The sequence below is a fragment of the Dermochelys coriacea genome, chromosome 4 (genome assembly GCF_009764565.3).
Source record: "Dermochelys coriacea isolate rDerCor1 chromosome 4, rDerCor1.pri.v4, whole genome shotgun sequence".
In the NCBI taxonomy this organism is placed as follows: domain Eukaryota; kingdom Metazoa; phylum Chordata; order Testudines; family Dermochelyidae; genus Dermochelys; species Dermochelys coriacea.
In genome coordinates, this window is record NC_050071.1 from 59,526,844 (window position 1) to 59,546,168 (window position 19,325).

Sequence of the window (19,325 nt, forward strand, 5' to 3'; positions counted from 1 at the left end):
ACTGTATTGAAAACATCAAGAATTAATGTGGTCAGATAACATGCAAGAAAAATTGCTCTTTTAATCAGTGTAAAACCAGAGACAAGTGTTTCCATACTCTGGACTTTTCATAATCTTGGATTTATCCCTTCACTACCCTCTCTCTCTCTCCATAGTCTCAAATTTAACAGACTAGCTGTAAAACAGCAGGGTGTCAAATTAAAGCACACTTTATTTTCAGAGGTCTCCACACTTATAGGCTGACTTCCTCTCAGGAAGAGTTCCATTTCACTGCATAGCCCAATCAGCAGGGAGCTCACAGAATTAAGTGCCAGTTGATATTACTTTGTTTTACATTTACCACCCATGAGAATATTGTTCAAAGTTCTAGTTAGAAAGCCAGCATGATATCATCCTTCTGACTAGACTGCCAAGCCACAGGGTGTGCTCTCACTGCACAAAATTCACCTTAAATGGTGGTGTTTTTTTAAGTCCTAGTGTGCTGGTGAAGCAACGGGATGCCTTTTACTTCAGAGAAGTCTTGCTTCTATAGCTAAATTATGATCCCCTAGTTCTGAACATCTGCAGCAATGTACTTTCATTTCAAATTAAGCTGTTTTTCTCCAAGCTTCTCATTTATATAAGAGTCTACTTTCCTCCTTAAACATATAAAAATATATTATTTATGAATCATATATGTACAGAGCAGCACAATTTTACATTTTATGAGCTATAATTTCAAGTTGAATAGACATTTTAAGGTAAGTCAAAACCTAAACAAGCTTTTGGATTTCTGACTCTATTCATGTGATTTTCAATTAATAATACTTTTCTTCTCTCTTAAATGAGCCTACCATACCTAGAAAGCCTAAAACCAAAATAAGTAAACTGTATTTAATAAGTTTCAGAGTAGCAGCCGCGTTAGTCTGTATTTGCAAAAAGAAAAGGCGTACGTGTGGCACCTTAGAGACTAACAAATTTATTTGAGCATAAGCTTTCGTGAGTGAGCTGTAGCTCACGAAAGCTTATGCTCAAATAAATTTGTTAGTCTCTAAGGTGCCACACGTACGCCTTTTCTTTTTGTATTTAATAAGGATCATAACTAAATAAAAACTCAAATCATAGTCACTATGTTCACTCGAAAATGTACTGTAAGGACCAAGTGTGCTTTGGTAAGATGACTTCATAAAAGTCTCATCTATCTCTAATTTGTATGACAAATTATTTCAAGCAGGGGATTTTTTTTGGTACTGTACTTGAGACATTCTAGATATATAATCCATATTTCAAAAGCACTATTCAATCCTTAAAGCATACAGTCTCTTTTGCAGAAACAAAGCTTCAAATATAAAAACTCATTCCAAAACAAAAATGGAGCACTAGCATTACTGTGCATGCTGGTTAAAATTGCATCTCCATTTTATCCATTTTTGATACAGTTTAACTACATAATCATGTATGACCTGAAAAATAAAATACAATTATATCTAAAAATGTATCTCCTTGTAATAAGTGTTTTGTTTTTATTTTTAATAAAACTGTGCCGTTAATTACTTTTCAGCCAGCGGCAGTTTTTCTAACGTACAATTCATGTAAGCAGACCACAAAATTAACTAAGGTGACCTGTGTGCGCCAGCAAGTTTTCCTCATTAACATTACAGTTATTCTGTCCCACGCTGCAAAGAATGGTTTAGTAAATACATTTCATATATACAACACTAATAGATATGTCAAATACATATATATGGTTATAGCTGGAGAAATATGTATGCTAGTATATTGCATTAAAGACTGAATGCTTAAATGTAATGTATGGTAGATTTTTCAGGCATTCTTACTGAATTTTTACAAGTAGTTTCATAAGTTATGAATGATGAAAAAAATTCCATTGTAGAATGATTTGCTTAAAATCTGAAATGCCCTATCCCACTATTCACCTTATCAGAATATCATGACTGAGTCCCCTCTCGTGCACATTTTAGGATGCCCACATGAGAGAGGCTCTTTACCGTTAACATTCGAAGCTGTATGGCTTTTACCTTAAAAAAAAGATAGATAGCAAATAAAGCACGGAACTCTGCCTCTTCCACTGCACACCTGCTCTATTTTTTCAGTTTGTAACCGTACCCAGAGTGGCCTTCCTTAGCTGAGTACAATCACCCGCCACCACCTCAGTGCAAAATGCACAGTGTGATTTTTGGTACATCATAACTAGGTCAAATTTCAACGAGTTTTCATTAATAAGCCAGTTCTCTGCTCACTGAGGACTATTTCCTTGTCAAATGTAAACTTTCTACCCCAAGTCATTTAAGCAACAAAAAGTATGAAAAATATTACAAATATTTTTCCTTTATTTTCATATTCAAACACAGTTTTTGCTCATCTTAAAACTTTAAATTTGTATACATTCCCCATTTGGGGAGAGAGTAAGCCTGGAAAATTTCACCCTACAGATAATAGGTATGGAAAGATATAATCAACAACAAACAGAATGGTAGAATGACAACATTCATTCAACTTTCACTGCAGCGGTCACTACCAGGCATAATGTTACTGCCACATAGTCAACGCATCACTAAATCAAGAACTAGGCAATTACCATTCATGAAGTAATGGCAGATCAACCTCAGTACATTTTAACCTATTTCCACAACTTGTGTAATAGCGAGGGTTAAACTATATGCCTTCATTTATTTCTGACCAAAATCTCACGGGTTCTAAATAGAAAGTCAAAACTGTGTTTGCTAAACTTTTACTGAAAAGGTGACTGCACATCCAATGCATGAGCTACACGTTATGTCCATCCATATTAGGTGCCTATATACCTTTCTACACTAAATAGAATTGAATAATAAGGGAGCTAAAATGTTGAAAAACTATAATGTTTTAAGTACATTGTTTGATGGCCACACTGATAGTAAACTCCTCCATATTTTCCTCAAACCACCCACTCCGCAAGTGCCTGAAAAAAGAGTGACTAGAAAGTTAACAGATCCTGGCTCTGTTCAGACCAAAGTGAGAGAGAGCCTGACTGTTCTACAGCTGAGGGCGCTCCATGGAAAATGCCCTGACAGAATCCCCTTCATTTAAACTGGGAAGGACAACTCTATTTCAAGCATCTCCACTGAGCCCAACTGCAGAAGTACTGCACCATGAGAAAGATGGTTTTTCAGGTAACTGGGCCAAAAACATTGAGAGACCAGAAGGAAACCAATTCAGAAGTGAAACTCCATCCAAAAAGCAGGCAAAAACCATTTTACACTAACTTTGGTTTCTAAGTGGTCTTAGAATGCATTACAGTAATGTAGTTTTGAGGTGACAGAAATGGATGAAATTTTTCAAATAGTTTATTCACTGAAAAAATGCAATTTTGTTTGACATGAATTTGTTTGTGAATTTGATAAATAATTTCAGCCCCCATAAAATTTTTGGCCTACATTCACAAGCAGACATGTGCACCATTCACTGAATGGCTGGTGCTGGTAGCATCTTGTCCCCTTTATATTCTTTAGCTTAGTGGTTTGGGCATTCAACTGGGATGTGAGAAACCCAGATTAGACTTCCCCACTGTGGAACAGGAGGATTTGAAGCTAGGTCCCTGGCCAGGTGCTCTAAAGGTTGGGGTGGGGTTGACCTACAATCAACTTTTCTCTACTTTTTTGATTCAACATTTCCAAAAAAGTTTGGATTCAGTCTGACCCAAATCAATTTTCTTTTCTTTTCTTTTTTCACATTTTTAAGCTGTCAGCAAACAAACCAAAACCCGCAGTAATTCTCCCTGCTCTAGTGACAGATGAATGACTTGCTGTAGCAAAGTCTACATCTCATCTTAGTCACAGACAAGAAAATAAACTCAGGCCTGGTTTACACTTAAAAGTTATATCAGCTTAGCAACATCAGTTAGAGGTGTGGAAAAAACCACATCATAGACAGACATAGCCATGCCGATAAAATTCTGAGTATAGATACAGTATGTCATTTGGAGTATATAGATGCTCTTCCTATACCAACAGAAAATCTCCTTTTGTCAGCGTAGGCTGTGTCTACACTAGGGGGCTATGCAGGCACAGTTATGCCAATGCAAAGTCCATAGTGAAGACATAGCCTTAGCCATGGCTAAGGCTAACAGAGTATCTGGTAGAAGACATTACAAATGGAAGTCACAATCCAAGACTGAGGTATGGGAAACAACTCAGAGATTCTATTAGTTTTCAAAGAACAGAGCTTCAGATAGCTAACTATTAACCAAGCTCTACTCTCAGACAGACACTGCGTAACTGACATAGTTGAATCAAGTGAGACAGAGAGCAGTGTATTGTCAGCATCCTACAGACTCCACACTCCATGTGTAACTGCCAGCCGTTAAACATACCTGTTGAGTAAGATAGGTGACAATGAAAGAGCCCACAGGATGGAAGAGCAATTGTCCAGAATTATCCCCTAAAACCTCTCTCTCAAAAAAAGAAGATGCTCAAGGGTGACTCCTTCCCTTTCTGCTAGAGAATGCAGATGTATTCAAAACACCATGTCATCCCTGGTACTGACAGCCAGTTGCAACCTGAAGTGGTTGTCACCGATGAGGCCCAGAAAACAATCAACCTTATCAACGTCACAGTCTCCTTTGAGAACAGGACCCCGGCCTTCCACAAAGGCCGAGCTCATAAGCTGGAAAAATACGCCCCCTGGCTGACACCCTGAGTTGCAGATGGATGCCCTGATTGTCAGAGTCCTGGGTGCTTGGGATCCCTGCAACAAGCGTGTGCTGCGGATCTGTGGGATCAGTCGATGCTAAGCATGGTTCATGCGGCGCCTCATGGTCTTGAACACCATCCGATGGTCCAGGGACATCTACATCAAACACATCACTGGCCACTGACAGTACCAGGAGGTGTGAGCCGGAATGACATCGTGCGTCAACTATAAGAAAGGGACTGAGACTTTTTCCATTGGACCATATGAACTGGACCATAAACTGGACCATAAACTCACTGAACATTAAATCTCATCAAATGAGGGTAAATCTATCATCATCGTATCCACTCATTATACTCCACACCTGAACATAGCCATTATATGAACAACATACCCCCATACCTCAATGTCTGTACTTTGACCTGTTAACCTTTTACCCCCAATCGGGGATATTGCAGATTATGTATTCCTTATGCCACCGGATCCTAAACCAAACTTCACACCCCTTTATAATCTGTACCTTATTCCCTGATAACCAGAAACTTCTACGCTTAAACTCTGTACCATTTTTTTTATTTTAACATCTTAATAAAATTATTAAATCAAAGTGATCTAAAGAATCAGCATGGACACTTGAGCCTCTTCCTTAGCTAGGAGGAGATATCAATCAGGACAGTTTCTAACCCACATACAGTCCCAGCTTCTCAATGACTGGGTTTAAGTGCAATTCATTCATGACACTAGTGGCATTTGCAACTCAAAACAGCTTAACCTCTTCAAAACTCCAGGAGATTTTAAAACTTTCTTTGTAAAAGAATCAGTTTTGATTTTCAACCTCAATGTTAATTTCTCCACACCAGTTGCCTCTCAGGTCTCAGGCAACAGCAGACCCTACACGGAAAACTCACCATGAAGATCAAATACCACAGCATGATCTTCCAGTGCTGAGTAGAGAAAGAGTACGGGGGGACACAACTTTTTTCTACTACCAGATAACCATACAATAGTTCCTCTGACTCTGGCAGAGGGAGCCCTGGTAAAGTTGCCACCAGTGGTTGGCAGCCACCCTGGAGTGACTTATCAGAATTCCATCTTATTGCTGTGACTATGGTGTGTTCTATACTAAGCAATTTCCAAAAACATAGTAAGATTCTGTCCATGCCATGAAGAGCTCAGAATTTAAGAAAATGGGAAGCATCATATAGATCAGAAAGCAGCATCACAGAAGCCTTCATTTCAAATAATTATATATTAGTCAGATGTGCATTAATCTCCTGATTGCATTTCCCAATTGCACTATTTTCTAGCATCTAATGGAACACATATTCTACCCTGCATTTCACACACTATGATTTACATTGGCTTTAGTTAATTCTTTACTAATACCACTTCTGTGACTAGATGAATAGCACTCAGTAGTAGTGTCCCCATCCACCGTTTTAAAAAAGCATACATAATACCTCTAACATGCCCATCCTTAGTTGGTATAAATGAGGCCTGAGGTGACTTAAGCATCTAGAAAAGGAGTACTTGTGGCACCTCAGAGACTAAAATTTATTTGAGCATAAGCTTTCGTGAGCTACAGCTCACTTCATCCAATGAAGTGAGCTGTAGTTCACGAAAGCTTATGCTCAAATAAATTTGTTAGTCTCTGAGGTGCCACAAGTACTGATGAAGTGAGCCGTAGCTCACGAAAGCTTATGCTCAAATAAATGCGTTAGTCTCTGAGGTGCCACAAGTACTCCTTTTCTTTTTGCGAATACAGACTAACACGGCTGCTACTCTGAAACCTGTCATTCAGCATCTAGGTATCTTGAACAGCAGCAGAATAGGTTGCCTTCTTCCCTCAGCTATACAAACAGCTAACTCAAATTATTTTTAAAATAAACTCTACAAGAGTACAAAACTATATACAGATACAGGACACCAGGAAATCTGTAAATCACAAAGTGCTTTTTTGCCTATCTCAATATAATCTCATGGTATGACACAAAATCTTGAAGCCTCAATATGTATAATCTAAAAAGAAAGTGAACAGTGTAGGAAACATCTGTAAGCACAAGTTCTCCAACACCACTTCTGACAGAATTCAGATCCAGACTTGAGGATACATTTTTCTGTTGATTTGTCCCTTAAACTCTCAAACTTTCCTTCCTTTTGTCCAATAAAGCTGTTTCTCTTCTGTCCATTTTATTAACAAAGCAATTTATTAGAGAAGTTTTCATTTTTCTGCTACAAAACAGCTATATCTGATGAAAGCAAAGATTCTATTGGCAAATGATCACCCACAATTTAAATGGTAAAACCTCCAGTTACTCGAATTTTTAGATATATAGGGAGCTTTGAAATTTGAAATATTAATGTTGCCAAGATTACACTTTTCAGACTGAAGCTTTAACAAAAATAAGCTACTAATAGTTTCAAAGGTAATAGTTTTAAAGGATAATTAGGATATGCATTGAAATAACTTTTTACATCTTTCACAGCAAAATCTGTCGTCAGCCACAAGACTTGTGCACTGTGATGCTCATTTTCAAACTCATTTTGAACTTTTTGAATATTCAGACACAAAGGAATTACACGGAAAATATCTTGATTAAAATATGCCCATCTAACATCAATTAAAAAAAACAAATTGGAGAAACATCCAAAACCACCCCCAAGACATACTCTGACGTTGCTCTGCATCTAATCCTTTCATATCTAACCCTGAGAGCTGCTAGCTTGGGCATTTCTGGTGATCTCAACTGCTAAGGGAACACAAAGAAGTGGCTTTTGAGATAACTATAAAGTTTTAGTTGAATTGAGTCTAGGTTATCATTATAGTTAGTCATCACATTACATTTCACTTGACAGTAAAGTAGAAACAGTGCAGATCACAGAGCATGTGTGTTGTCTGCAAGAAACACTATTCAAACAACCAGCAAGTAGCCACATTCTGCACTAGCTGATGTTTCCAAGTAATTTGAGGATTTAGTCTAATGTAAAGGACACTGTAGAAATCAAAGTGGATCACTGTTGCAAAATTTGCCTCTGAAAGAAAAGGCCTGAGACACAGGATATCCAGAAGAAGCTGAAAATGCAACAAGACTTTAGGATCAGGTAATTTCCAATGTATGTGGGGAAGGAGTGTATGCCAAATTATAATACAAAACTAACTCTGATCACATACCTCCTCATGGGAAAACACCATATCAGACTGCTCACTGGTGCATAATTAGAGATATTAAGGAATATTGGAATTATAGATATTAAGAAATATTGTGTTATTATTGTGTTACTGTACATGTTGGAGATATGCGTGACTTATTTATAAGGCATTGGAGTCTGTCGGTGAAAAGTGGTGATTAAATGGTGTATGGGTTAAGTTAAAGAAAGATATTCCCTTGCTTTTGAAGATTTCCCCCTTAAGTAATCTTAAATGATTATGGGAATTTAATTATACGGTAAAATAATGGATATGATAATGGAAATAGATGGACACCGGGATTCTAACCTCCACAGATAGTAAGGTTCACCTTTTGAATATAAATATTTGCTGCTTTAGATGCTTCTAAGTTTTCTATTTTATTTTTGGTTTACTCCATGTACAATGTACATTAACATATGTGCTCTGAGCTTACTCACTACCACCAAATTAAAAATGTATCGTAAGTCAAAAGTGTGTGACATTTAGTGCATTTTCCTTCTCAGCTATGGCCCCTATTCTGAAAGCTGGTCCACAAGACAACTTGAAGGAACATAGGATATGTTAATTCCCCTACCCCACCTACCATACGAAACATGCATTTTATCCATGTTTTACTAAAAATCTAATTGCTACAGTATGTGATTATATTGAGACAAAGGAAAACTATGTTAATTTTCAGAAAAAGAAAATATCAAGATAGAGTTAGTTTTAAAATATTGGTCTTATTTTAAAAATACCTCAGAATGTGTCTTTTACTCAGAGTTATAAGAGGGAAGAGGAATAAGTAAGCACCTAGAGAATTTAATCATTAACAATGAACCATACTATAACTTTTTTTGTTTTCTTCCTAAATGGGAGTTGCAGTCTTTTGAAGGGGCTTTGTGTAGTTTTCCTGGCCAGTTCTGGTAAGTGATGCAATATCCGCATTTGAGTCTGTCAGAATAGACTAATTCTATAGTTAAATCAAGGGAAATTAGATCCACTACAACAAAGCTTCTAAGTCAATGATGAACCTGTCAGACAGAGGCTACTTACTTTTCTTGTGTATAGCCTGTGACAATTTGGTTGATTTGCTGCAAAAAGAATACTTTTAGATTTTTTTAAATATTGCAGATAGTAACAACCTACCATTTTAGAAGCATCAGAAAATTAATAGAACATATTCTATCTAATTCTCTGCTTTACCCCAGATTACTGTATACTTCTCATCCAAGTGCTACAGTAGTAAGAAGAAAGCTTATAAACATATAGAGACAAAAGGACAAATATTTTAGACAGCTTTATTAAAGACTGGAGTTTTTCCAGATCAATATAGTTATTTCAAGGAAACAACTCCATTACTGGATCTGACAAAAGAGTTGTGGCACACAGTGGCATATTTACTTGTGTATATTTACATACACACATTCATGTGGACCCCTTCAAGGGTTTAGTGATACATTCAGAGCAATTTTAGGGGGAAATGTTTATTCAATGATGATTATGTCAGACCTTTAACATGAAGGAACTTTGTCCCAAAATAGCATACACAGCCTCCTAATACATTCTGATGTCATCCATTTAAAAGGAATATCAGACTATCTTAGGACTTCACTCTTTTTGCTAGTTTAATTACTCATACAGGATGGCAGGCTAGACTACATGGTGCTTCTAGTTTCAGCGTACTCTATGCATTTCTGATAAATGGGAAAAGAATAGATGACCTGGCAGAAGGCTCAGACAATAACATGTGATTTACAGGACATGAATGCAGCTACTATAAGATTTATCTGACAGCCCTCTCCGATAGTGGACTGTTGAGTATCCGATGGAATGATTTCTAGTCTGGAAAGTCTACTACTGAGTAGCCATACACATTATTTATTTATTAGATGTTTTGGGTTGAAACCATTTTTAAATGATGCACTTCACAATGCTCAGCCATAAATTTAGCTTTAAACCCTAGAAGGGAGGTAGTGTTATTGGAATGTATGTCAGACTGAATTAGGATGAGCAACACAACGCTTTTATAAAGTGGCCTTGAATGCAACGTCGATTCTTTCAAAAATGATATTAATGTCAAATAAGCAGAAAAACTTTGCCGTAATATTAAAGGAAGGATTCTTTTTTGTTTTGATAGATTTATATAAATGTAAGTACACAAACACAAAGTCTCAAATTTAGTGTGTCAGTCAAAAACTACTTTTTGATAATTGTATGGAGAATAAGGCTTACTCTGGTACATCAATCTGGGTTTTAAATAAGAAATTTGGGTACTGCACAACATTCAATTATTTAATATTTTCATAAACCAGGGGAGATGAGTAAATTTTAATAAGGAGCACAACAACAAAATTTTTACACATAGATGCAAGGGGGATGTCTAAATAGCTGACTTGAAAAACCTGAACTACATAGAAAGATTTTTTTTCCAACAGATGTTGTTACTCCTTAAAAATTACTTTACCTAGGAAATGGTCGATTTTCTCCATTCTCCTGGATAAACAATAATAAAATCTCAAACCTTTTTGCTGCAACAACATATGATTTTATTACTGTATTGTGTGCTTCTTGGAAAAGAAGAAATGTCCCAGTCTTATACATTGAAGTTTTGTTTTTGTTTAAGATATTGGTATGTAATTGGTATTGGCGTAATACTTTAATAGGGCAAGTATTGTGAAAGAGATTAGGTACAAAACACTGAAGACATCAATCAGAACAGCCCTCCACTTTCATAAAATGTCTGACAAATTTTTGAAGTTTTAAATCAAAATTGTACATGCTTAATTTGTAACTATTGCATTATTTATGTGATTAAAAACTAGTTTTTGACCTGATCTTTCGATCTTTGGCACTCCATCCTCTCCATCTCCTCTTAAAAATTAATTATAATTTTAGCAAGAAGATACCACTTCACTTCCCATCCTATCTTGGGCCAAAATATATATAAATATATATCAATCAAACTCAACCCCATCTCCTCCCGGTATCTGTAAAATGTCTAGTTGAAATTCAATTTCATATCTCTCGTGCTCTCATGCAGCAAAAGACAGTTCACTTCTTAACAAAATAAATCACTTTTGTGATTGCCACGCTGACCTCTTTGAATTAGGAAAATTCAAAGTGAAAAATGTAATTATCACCCCCAGAACAATCGGTACACATCTGGAGCTAATTTTGGCTTCATTTCTCGCATCATTTTTCATATTCTGCCAAATATTACAACTGCTATGTAACTTTTAAGAGTTAGGTGTGACTTTATTGGTTTATTTCAACTCTTACTCAAAACAAGTTCATCCTTCGCTACTAACGCTACTAAGCAATCACCATATCCTCCATTGGATTAGATTAGCATTAAATAGCACTGTGACATGTATGACAAATAGGTGCATTAGAGTGGGTCATTTATTCCTTATACTTTCAGTTTCCAACAACCAAGTATGAGACATACTGTACAGACAGTACTATCCTCTGCAATTTTCAATGTGTTTTTTAAAAATAAAGAGATTACCTTACAAAAAAAGTAAATGGCAATTACAACATAACAGACTAATCAGACCATCTAAAAAGAAATGTTTTTAGAATCTCAAATCACTAGTTTTCTAAAAGAAAAATAGAAGAGTATAACAAGTTGTATATAGGTTTTCAAGTAACATCTATTTATTTTTTTAAATAATAAACGGTAAACTTGTATTCTAAGACTGTAGAGTGGCTAGGTACACTTTCAGAAAATAACAGCAATATTTATGATAAGCAATTATCTTCAAGTTCCCAAAGTTCCATGAAAGATTTTAAGTAAAAACTTCCAAAAAACAAATTTACACCCTTGATATTTTCTGCAGAAGATGGGAAAACAAAATTCTGATTACATCCGTGAATAATAAGCCCACTAGAAACATAACTACTCTTCACTAGTTCATTGTAAAATCCATTAGGTGTAATCTCCAGAAGTAATTGTTCTTATTGCACTTTATTGACAATGGAGACTATTGATTTTTCACACCTTCTATGATTCTTTCATTTGTATTCATGAAATGTCCATCAGCACAGTCTAAATAAATTTGGCAATATAGGCACTAAAACGAATAAATCGATATGAAGAAACATTAATTTTGCATTATCCTTATTCGTCAGGCAAGTAAACCATAAGGGTTGTAAATGAAGGTCAAAGGTTTTTAAATGGGTCAGAACCCTTGACCTCCAGACCAATACCCTTCCCATTAAAAAAGGCTATTTTAAAGTTTTAAGTAGGGGAATTTACTACCAGGTATCATTTTTAAAGCACCCAAAAGAAAAGTTCAATAAAAACATTCTTCTATTTAATTACAACAGAGAAAGCAAGAGAACACCAAAAGTACATCCATTTGATGAAGTGCATATAATTCTTTAACTACAATTGAAAGAAGGTTATCCAGGTTCTTATCAAGACTACCCAAAGAGATTTTTAGAGCATCTAAGGTGATTTTGTCTTCAGGAATGTAGAAAATCTCCAAGTGTTGACCATCACAGCCACTTTCATATATTTTCTTTCCTCAGATTCAAAAGTACTTGCCAAAAACAATTAACAACAACAAGGATTTCAAAATTATTTATCACTCATTTTATAACCTCTACACAAGAAAAAAAGCTCACTTATCCCAGAGGATTTCAAGTGCCACTATACAAGATACACTATACACTATGCAGAAATCAATCTGTTTCCCTAACCTTAATATTTTACTTTCTCTTATGAAAAGAACAGCAAAGAATTAGACTTCAAGACTGAGGTTATATAAATGATAGACATTTTTAATGTGACACAAAAACCTCAGTGTCTTAACTCACCTGAAATTTCATAATTAGTATAATGTCATAATCCATTGGCAATCAAAGTGTCCAGGATGTAGTCCTTCTAGACTACAGTTAAAAATATATTCTAATTGTAAGCATGTTTATCATAACTTCAGCTATTTATTAAAGGCAGCAATTTCAGCCACACAACTTTTCTACAGTATTACTACTACTATTATCAATTAAAACTCACCTGAGAGCAAAGTAACATGACCAACTCCACCACTGAACTACTAGATTTCATGCAGACCAGACCTACAAACGGAAAAAGGGATTTAATTATATTTAGGTTTGTATTTATGTGGTATTGGGTATTAAACTTATTAAAATCTAGAACATTTGTTTTAATATATAAAAGAAACTATGTCTTAAACAGCATCTTTGTAATCAATTAAAACTGAATTTTTACACTTGCATTTAAATGTATATTAGCTCCAAACTATATTAGCTTATAATTCATATGCTTAAATTGGAGATCATAATTCAATTACTGTTTTGAAAAATTAACTTATGCCAAAAATGCTACCTCAGATTTATTTAACTGCAATTGCATAAATATTTGTGTTTCAAAATACTAGCATAAGCGTGTATAGCACATGGTATATTGATCCATAGTATCTACGCTTTACTATTTTGGGGAGGATTGGTCGTTATCTATGCAGAGAAGGGAAATGGCTCTATGACCTTTGCTTTCTCCATTGCACTTTCTCCCTTCAACCCCCTAGCTATCAATCAAGTTTCCATTTTGTTTCATGGCAGCAGACATCCCAAACACTCTTATTAGTACTTTGACCCATGACCCCACACTAAACCTTAGCAGAAGTGCAAACAGTTACCTATTATATATATTATATATATATTGTTTATAAACTAATTTGATTATTATTATTATTTACAATTCACATTTCATTTTGGCTTGTCTACAGAACATCAAAGTTGCTTTTACGGCCTAAACGTTGTGTTTTTCTCTATTTATTTTTGTGTAAACAATGCACATGCTACGATTGTTTTTGTTGTAATCCCCTGGTGATTAAATATCTGAAATACATAAGAAGAAAAACCCATAGACTTGAAATCCTTTAGACTACTTTGAAAGGAGACCATCTTTTATCCACTTGTGTACATATAAAACCCATTGCCAGTCTGAATAAAAGTTTTAAGAACAATTTTTGCTTGTTTGTTATTCTTCTGACTACGACGATACAAATTCTGTTTGTGAGTCAAGCATGCAGTCCCACTGAAGTTCTTGATCAGCTAAAGTGAGAGACACATATATATCCAGAAGCAGAATCTGGTTCTGCATAGTTTCAGATACATAGTTTCAGAAGATACATTAATTGTGAATGCTCAAGCAATTTTCCATAGTTACGCATCTAAGAGCAGAAATACGTATGCAAAGTTATGTTTATACAATATGTAACTGTACATTCAACAGGGCTCTCAACATCTCTCTCAACTTTTGCTTTCATCTATTATAGAAAATGTTCTCTTTTATTATGCTTTTGAGTATTATGGAGGCATTGGTTGCAACCCCATAGTTAAGGGTACATTCTGAACTGGGCTTAAAATAGGGCATATATTTCTCCACTTGTAGATGGTTTTTCAGTATGAAATTTCAATATTAGAAAATGTGAAGGACAAATGCTATTTAGTACAGGTTGAACCTCTCTAGTCCAAGACCCTTGGGATCTGACCAGTGCCGAACCAGAGAATTTGCCAAACCACGGGAGGTCAATATGTAGCGAGTGGGTCTCTGTTTATTTTTATCTCACCGATGTGAGTGAATTTCAATAAATTGAACAACGCTTGCAACACTGCCTAGCCAAAGCTTACCGGCTCTCATCATAATAAAGTGTTTGTGTTGTTACACAATTTTATTGTAATGGCACAAGGAAATAAGTAGATAAAGCATAAAAAACATAAAATAAAATCATGCTGGACCATGGATGTTGACGTGGACATGGATGTGGACCAGAGAATGCTGGACTAGAAAGGTTCAACCTGTAATTCTGTTTTGTGTAATAAGGCTCAATAGGAAATGTTTGAAGTTAATTTGTGGTAGCCATATCTGTCTGTCTATATCTATATACAATCACAACAAAAACTGGTAGGGGGTAAATTATCTAGATCTGGTACAATAGGTAGTTCTTAAGAAGATATTTGAGATTAAGGATCATTTTTTTGCTGTTATATTTCAGAACTGAAATTTTATCACCAGAACCAGGCACAAAATCTTCGACGAAGCTCAAGAAATGCCCTTTTTCAAACTGACTACAGGGATCTAATGTTCCCAATACAACTGAGCCTTAGGCTGCTCTAAATCAATGTGGCTGCTATTTTCCTATAAATCTAGGCAGCCCTTAGTAAAGATGGTGTAATCTTTGCCCCATTATGGTGTCCCTGAAGCACTGTGGGTACCAACTCTTCCCTGAAACAATCCTTAATAGCATGTTCTGTGTACCTCTATTCAGACAAACACTGAAGGCACTTGACCCAATGGGTACGAAAACACTGTCTGCTACCACCATGTTTCTGCCAGAGACCCCAGACACCCTGCCTCTGTGACCCATTCCTTCTTATCTAAATTCCAACAGCCATAAACCCTCTGTCTCCAGGAAGAAGAGAGCCATAGCTAATTCACTTCCAGCAGATTCATCACAATTGCTATCCCTCCCATTATTCCTAACAGTTATGAAGTCAAGATAACTCTGAAGACAGCAAACCCTATCTTGTCAGGAGGCAGAGAGAGGGGCACTGTGAAAAGCAGGTGAGCATGCAGTGCAAGATAACATGGTGGGCTGGAGGGGGAAAACTTTTTGTGATTTCCAGGGGAATATGGAGGGCAGGAAGGGTAAGTGGGAGTGCGAGAGCACCTGTGCAGAGAGGGTAAAGTAAGGCTTCCCTCTCACCGAACCAACTGGGGGACGAGCTGGAAGAAGGGGACCAGCATAAATACTACATCACCCCACACAGCAGGATACACAATGGAAGGAGAAGCCTGCAAACCCTCTGAGGACTAAGTGGGGCCAACTGTGCAAGAAGCTTGCTAAGGCCCTACAGTGGGCTGAGTTGCAACCCAGCTCCAAGAGACAGATTCAGAGATAACCCTGGGGGGAATGGGAATAGAGTTCAAAGAACATACTTCAGGGGAACCCTGAAAGACGGAGATAACTGGTGAGTATTTGGGACTTTTTTGTTATGGCCCCTTTTGTATGAGGTTTTATAATAAACCAGCTTCAAAGAGGGTATTATTTAGTCAAGCACTCTCAAAAGTGCCTGAAGTGGAGATACTGGCTTCCTGAGAAGGAAAACTGGGGCAGGGAGTAGGCCTGGGCCATCACACTAACTCAGCAGGGGAGCATTTCAGAGCAGGCACACCCTATAGCAGTCTGAATATTGCTTAAATAATTCCACCTAGCTGAAATACAAATAAAATAAGACCTACATATAAATAGGCAAGAATTGCATGTAGCTACAGTTTCCAATTAAGTTTTGAATTGTGAAGAGGTTTAGTTTATAAAACTAGGTTATTTTAATAGTTTAAATTAGTTTATGTAGAGTTTTCTTTAGAGCCTTCACGTTCGGCGAAAAGAATTAAAAATGGAAACTTACTTGTACCTTCTATCAGCAGCTCCTGCCCATGGCTACCCAAAAGAGTGCGAGAAAGAAAGGGAGCAAAATCCACAAAAATCTCTCTCAGAAGAGGGGCAGCCTTTTCCAAAGCATGTTCAAGCCGCTCTGTAATACTAATTAGAAGATATGCAAGATTAATGAGAGAACAAGTAGTCAAATTTTCATAGGAAGAAGAATTATTTTTGACATATCAAATTTGACATGATACAAAATTTATTAACAGGAATCAGCTCCCAACCAATGCCCTTTCACAAAATTACTTTTTAATATATTCATATTAATAGCCTTGTCTATTATTAAGACATATTAATATTTAATATATTAAGAACATGATCCAGCACCCATTGAAATCAATGGAAATATTCCAAAGTTCAACAGTTCCCAAGTTCACTGAACCAGGCTTTAAATTATTAACCATGTCTTAATAAATAGTTTATAGGAACATGCCAATACATTACATCATCAAAAAAGTAAGCACCAGCAACGTTACCTAAACGAGTGGTCTCCAAACTTTTTGGCTCACGCACCCCCAGGGTGACCTGCTGCAGGCGCAGCACCGACAGAAGAAGACCAGAAGACCTGCCACAGGCACACCGCCAACGGAAGAAGTTCCGCCGGAGGGGAACACCAGCCGTGGACGTGCAGAGCTGCCGCCGAAGAAAAAAAACGGCGGAGTGCCATCCGACGGCGCTACTGCTGCCACGCATCCCAGTTTGGAGAACACTGATCTAAACATTCAATTAAAGTAGTTACCTCATATTTGAAGCAGAATCCTCTGGAACAGAAGAAACTGTAGGCACAGGTGGCAATTTTGAATTAGATGATCCACTGCCTACGAAAGAAAGTTAGAGAGAACTCATCAGATGGGAAGCATGGCAAAAAGGATGGACCACAGGAAAAGAAGTCAAACACTCAAGTTTGAACCCTAGCATACTAATTACTTGCAAACATGTGTGACCTTGGGGCCAGGGTGGCCCTAGGAATTTTATGGAGGCGGCGGCAGGGGCTGTGGGGAGGAATGACGCAGCAATGTGGGCACAAACACCCCTGAAGTTAACACCCATGAGAACTGCCCTGTTCACCTTCCCCTAAAACTGGCCCTCTTTGGGCAAATCACTTCACCTCTTTGCATCTTTGTTTTTTAATCTGTAAAAAAGGAATACCACCAACATACATTCCTACTTCATAGGTGTGTTTCAACAATCATTTTTTAATAATTCTATATTTTAAACATGAATTAAATTTGGGGGATTCTTATGGCCAGGTTACACAGGAGATAAAACTAGATGACGATTTCTCTTATAATCTATGAATGCTTGTGAAAGTTTGAAAAAAGTAAAATTGTAAGCATTATTGAGAGTGCAGGCTTCATTAAGTCCTGGTATCTTACCTAATTTTCATATATACATAAATCTACATGTAAAGTCAAATAGGAGTGTTTTAAGTATATCATATACTTTTTCTTTTTCATTGCTAAAGAGCTCTCCCATCCTCTCTGAGCACATTGAATAGAGAAGCCCACTAATTTTTCCCCCTAAAAGTTCTCTGTCAGCTCAATGTATACTAAAACCACCTTCCTTACAGTTAAGAAACATAGGAGATACAACAACAGATCTAATTTACCATATTTAGTCTAGCATCCTTCTTTTGATAGCTTCTCAAAAATTTTTTCCTGATGAACATGCCAAGCCTGGAAAATTTTGAGCCCAAATTTGACAATTGCAGCTGAAAATGGGTCTTATAATAGGAAGCATCAAGCAACCTTAATAATAGACAAGGCTACCAGCCCTACCTATACTCAAAAACATAAAACACCACCCTCTTAAAATACAAAACACAAAAAGTAAGTAATAGGTCCAGTTCAATAAAGGGAAGATAATCAGAGGGCCAACGCTGAAAAAAACTGTAAGGGACAAAATTAGCCCTGTCTACACTGGGGTGGGAATCAATCTCAGTTACGCAACTTCAGCTACGTGAATAACATAGCTGAAGTCGACGTACTTAGATCAACTTACCGTGGTGTCTTCACTGCGGTGAGTTGATTGCTGCCACTCCGCCATTGACTCCGCCTGCGCCTCTTGCAGCAGTGGAGTACAGCAGTCAATGGGAGACCACTCGGGGGGGTCAATTTAGCACGTCTAGACTAGATGCGATAAATCAATCCCTGCTGGATCGATCGCTGCCTGGCGGGTAGTGTAGACATAGCCTTTGTGCTGAATCTGAGGGTGTGTCTACACTGCAATTAAACACCTGCGGCTGGCCCATGTCAGCTGACTCAGGCTCATTGGGCTGTTTAACTGTGGTGTAAACCCTCAGAGGGCCCCAGAATCCAGGCTCCAGCGCAGGCCTGTCCCTCTATACTGCAATTAAACAGTCCTGTAGCCCAATCTCCATGAGCCCAAGTCAGCTGACATGGGCCAGCCACCGGTGTTTAACTGCAGTGCAGACATACCCAACAGTTCAATATCAGGCTCAACATAGCAAAGCTGATGCTACCTTCAGATGCAAAATGGAAATCCTAACCAGCAGGCTCTGTGAGCACAGTTACTGACAGTACAAGTCTGAAGGAATTGTTTTTAAATGAGGCCAGGACCAACACCAGTATGTAGTTGGGTTTTTTTTTTGTTTGTTTGTTTGTTTTTTTTAAGATTAGGATTTAATTTTCAAACATGGGCTTCTATTTTTTTGAGCAAAATTTTATGGCTGAGATTCATTTAAGCTTTAATTTATGTAAATTTATGATATAATTTTTTATTTGAACATTTGTACATAATTTTGGAAATTATTCAGGACAGAATGAAAGTTGGGAGGGCAGCATAAATTGGGTAATGTGGAAGTGAGTGACGAAGGTTTATATGACAGCAAGAAAATGCTGGATCCCTTAACTGCTCATTTCCAGCCATTATAAGCTTGGCAGAAGGGTGGGGTAGGGGTTAAGAATAATTTTTTAAAGTATCATGTTTTTGGATGTTAGCTGGATTTTATTGAAACATGTTTTCAACATAAACACTTCTTAAATTAT

General features: G+C 36.9%; 1 protein-coding gene across 8 annotated transcripts in view; it reads right to left on the reverse strand.

Annotated features, from left to right (window-relative positions):
* Positions 1 to 19,325, reverse strand: part of LRBA (LPS responsive beige-like anchor protein) — a 555,352-nt gene that overhangs the window by 383,312 nt on the left and 152,715 nt on the right. For 5 of the 8 annotated variants that reach the window (XM_043513124.1, XM_038398054.2, XM_038398057.2 and 2 more), the window contains exons 32-34: positions 17,057 to 17,135; positions 16,283 to 16,416; positions 12,864 to 12,925 (exon numbers count right to left, since the gene is read on the reverse strand). In XM_043513124.1, coding sequence (XP_043369059.1) covers positions 12,864 to 12,925; positions 16,283 to 16,416; positions 17,057 to 17,135 — 275 coding nt within the window. The remainder of the gene's footprint in view (positions 1 to 12,863; positions 12,926 to 16,282; positions 16,417 to 17,056; positions 17,136 to 19,325) is intronic. The other 3 variants (XM_043513125.1, XM_043513123.1, XM_038398056.2) reach the window with 1 other exon arrangement.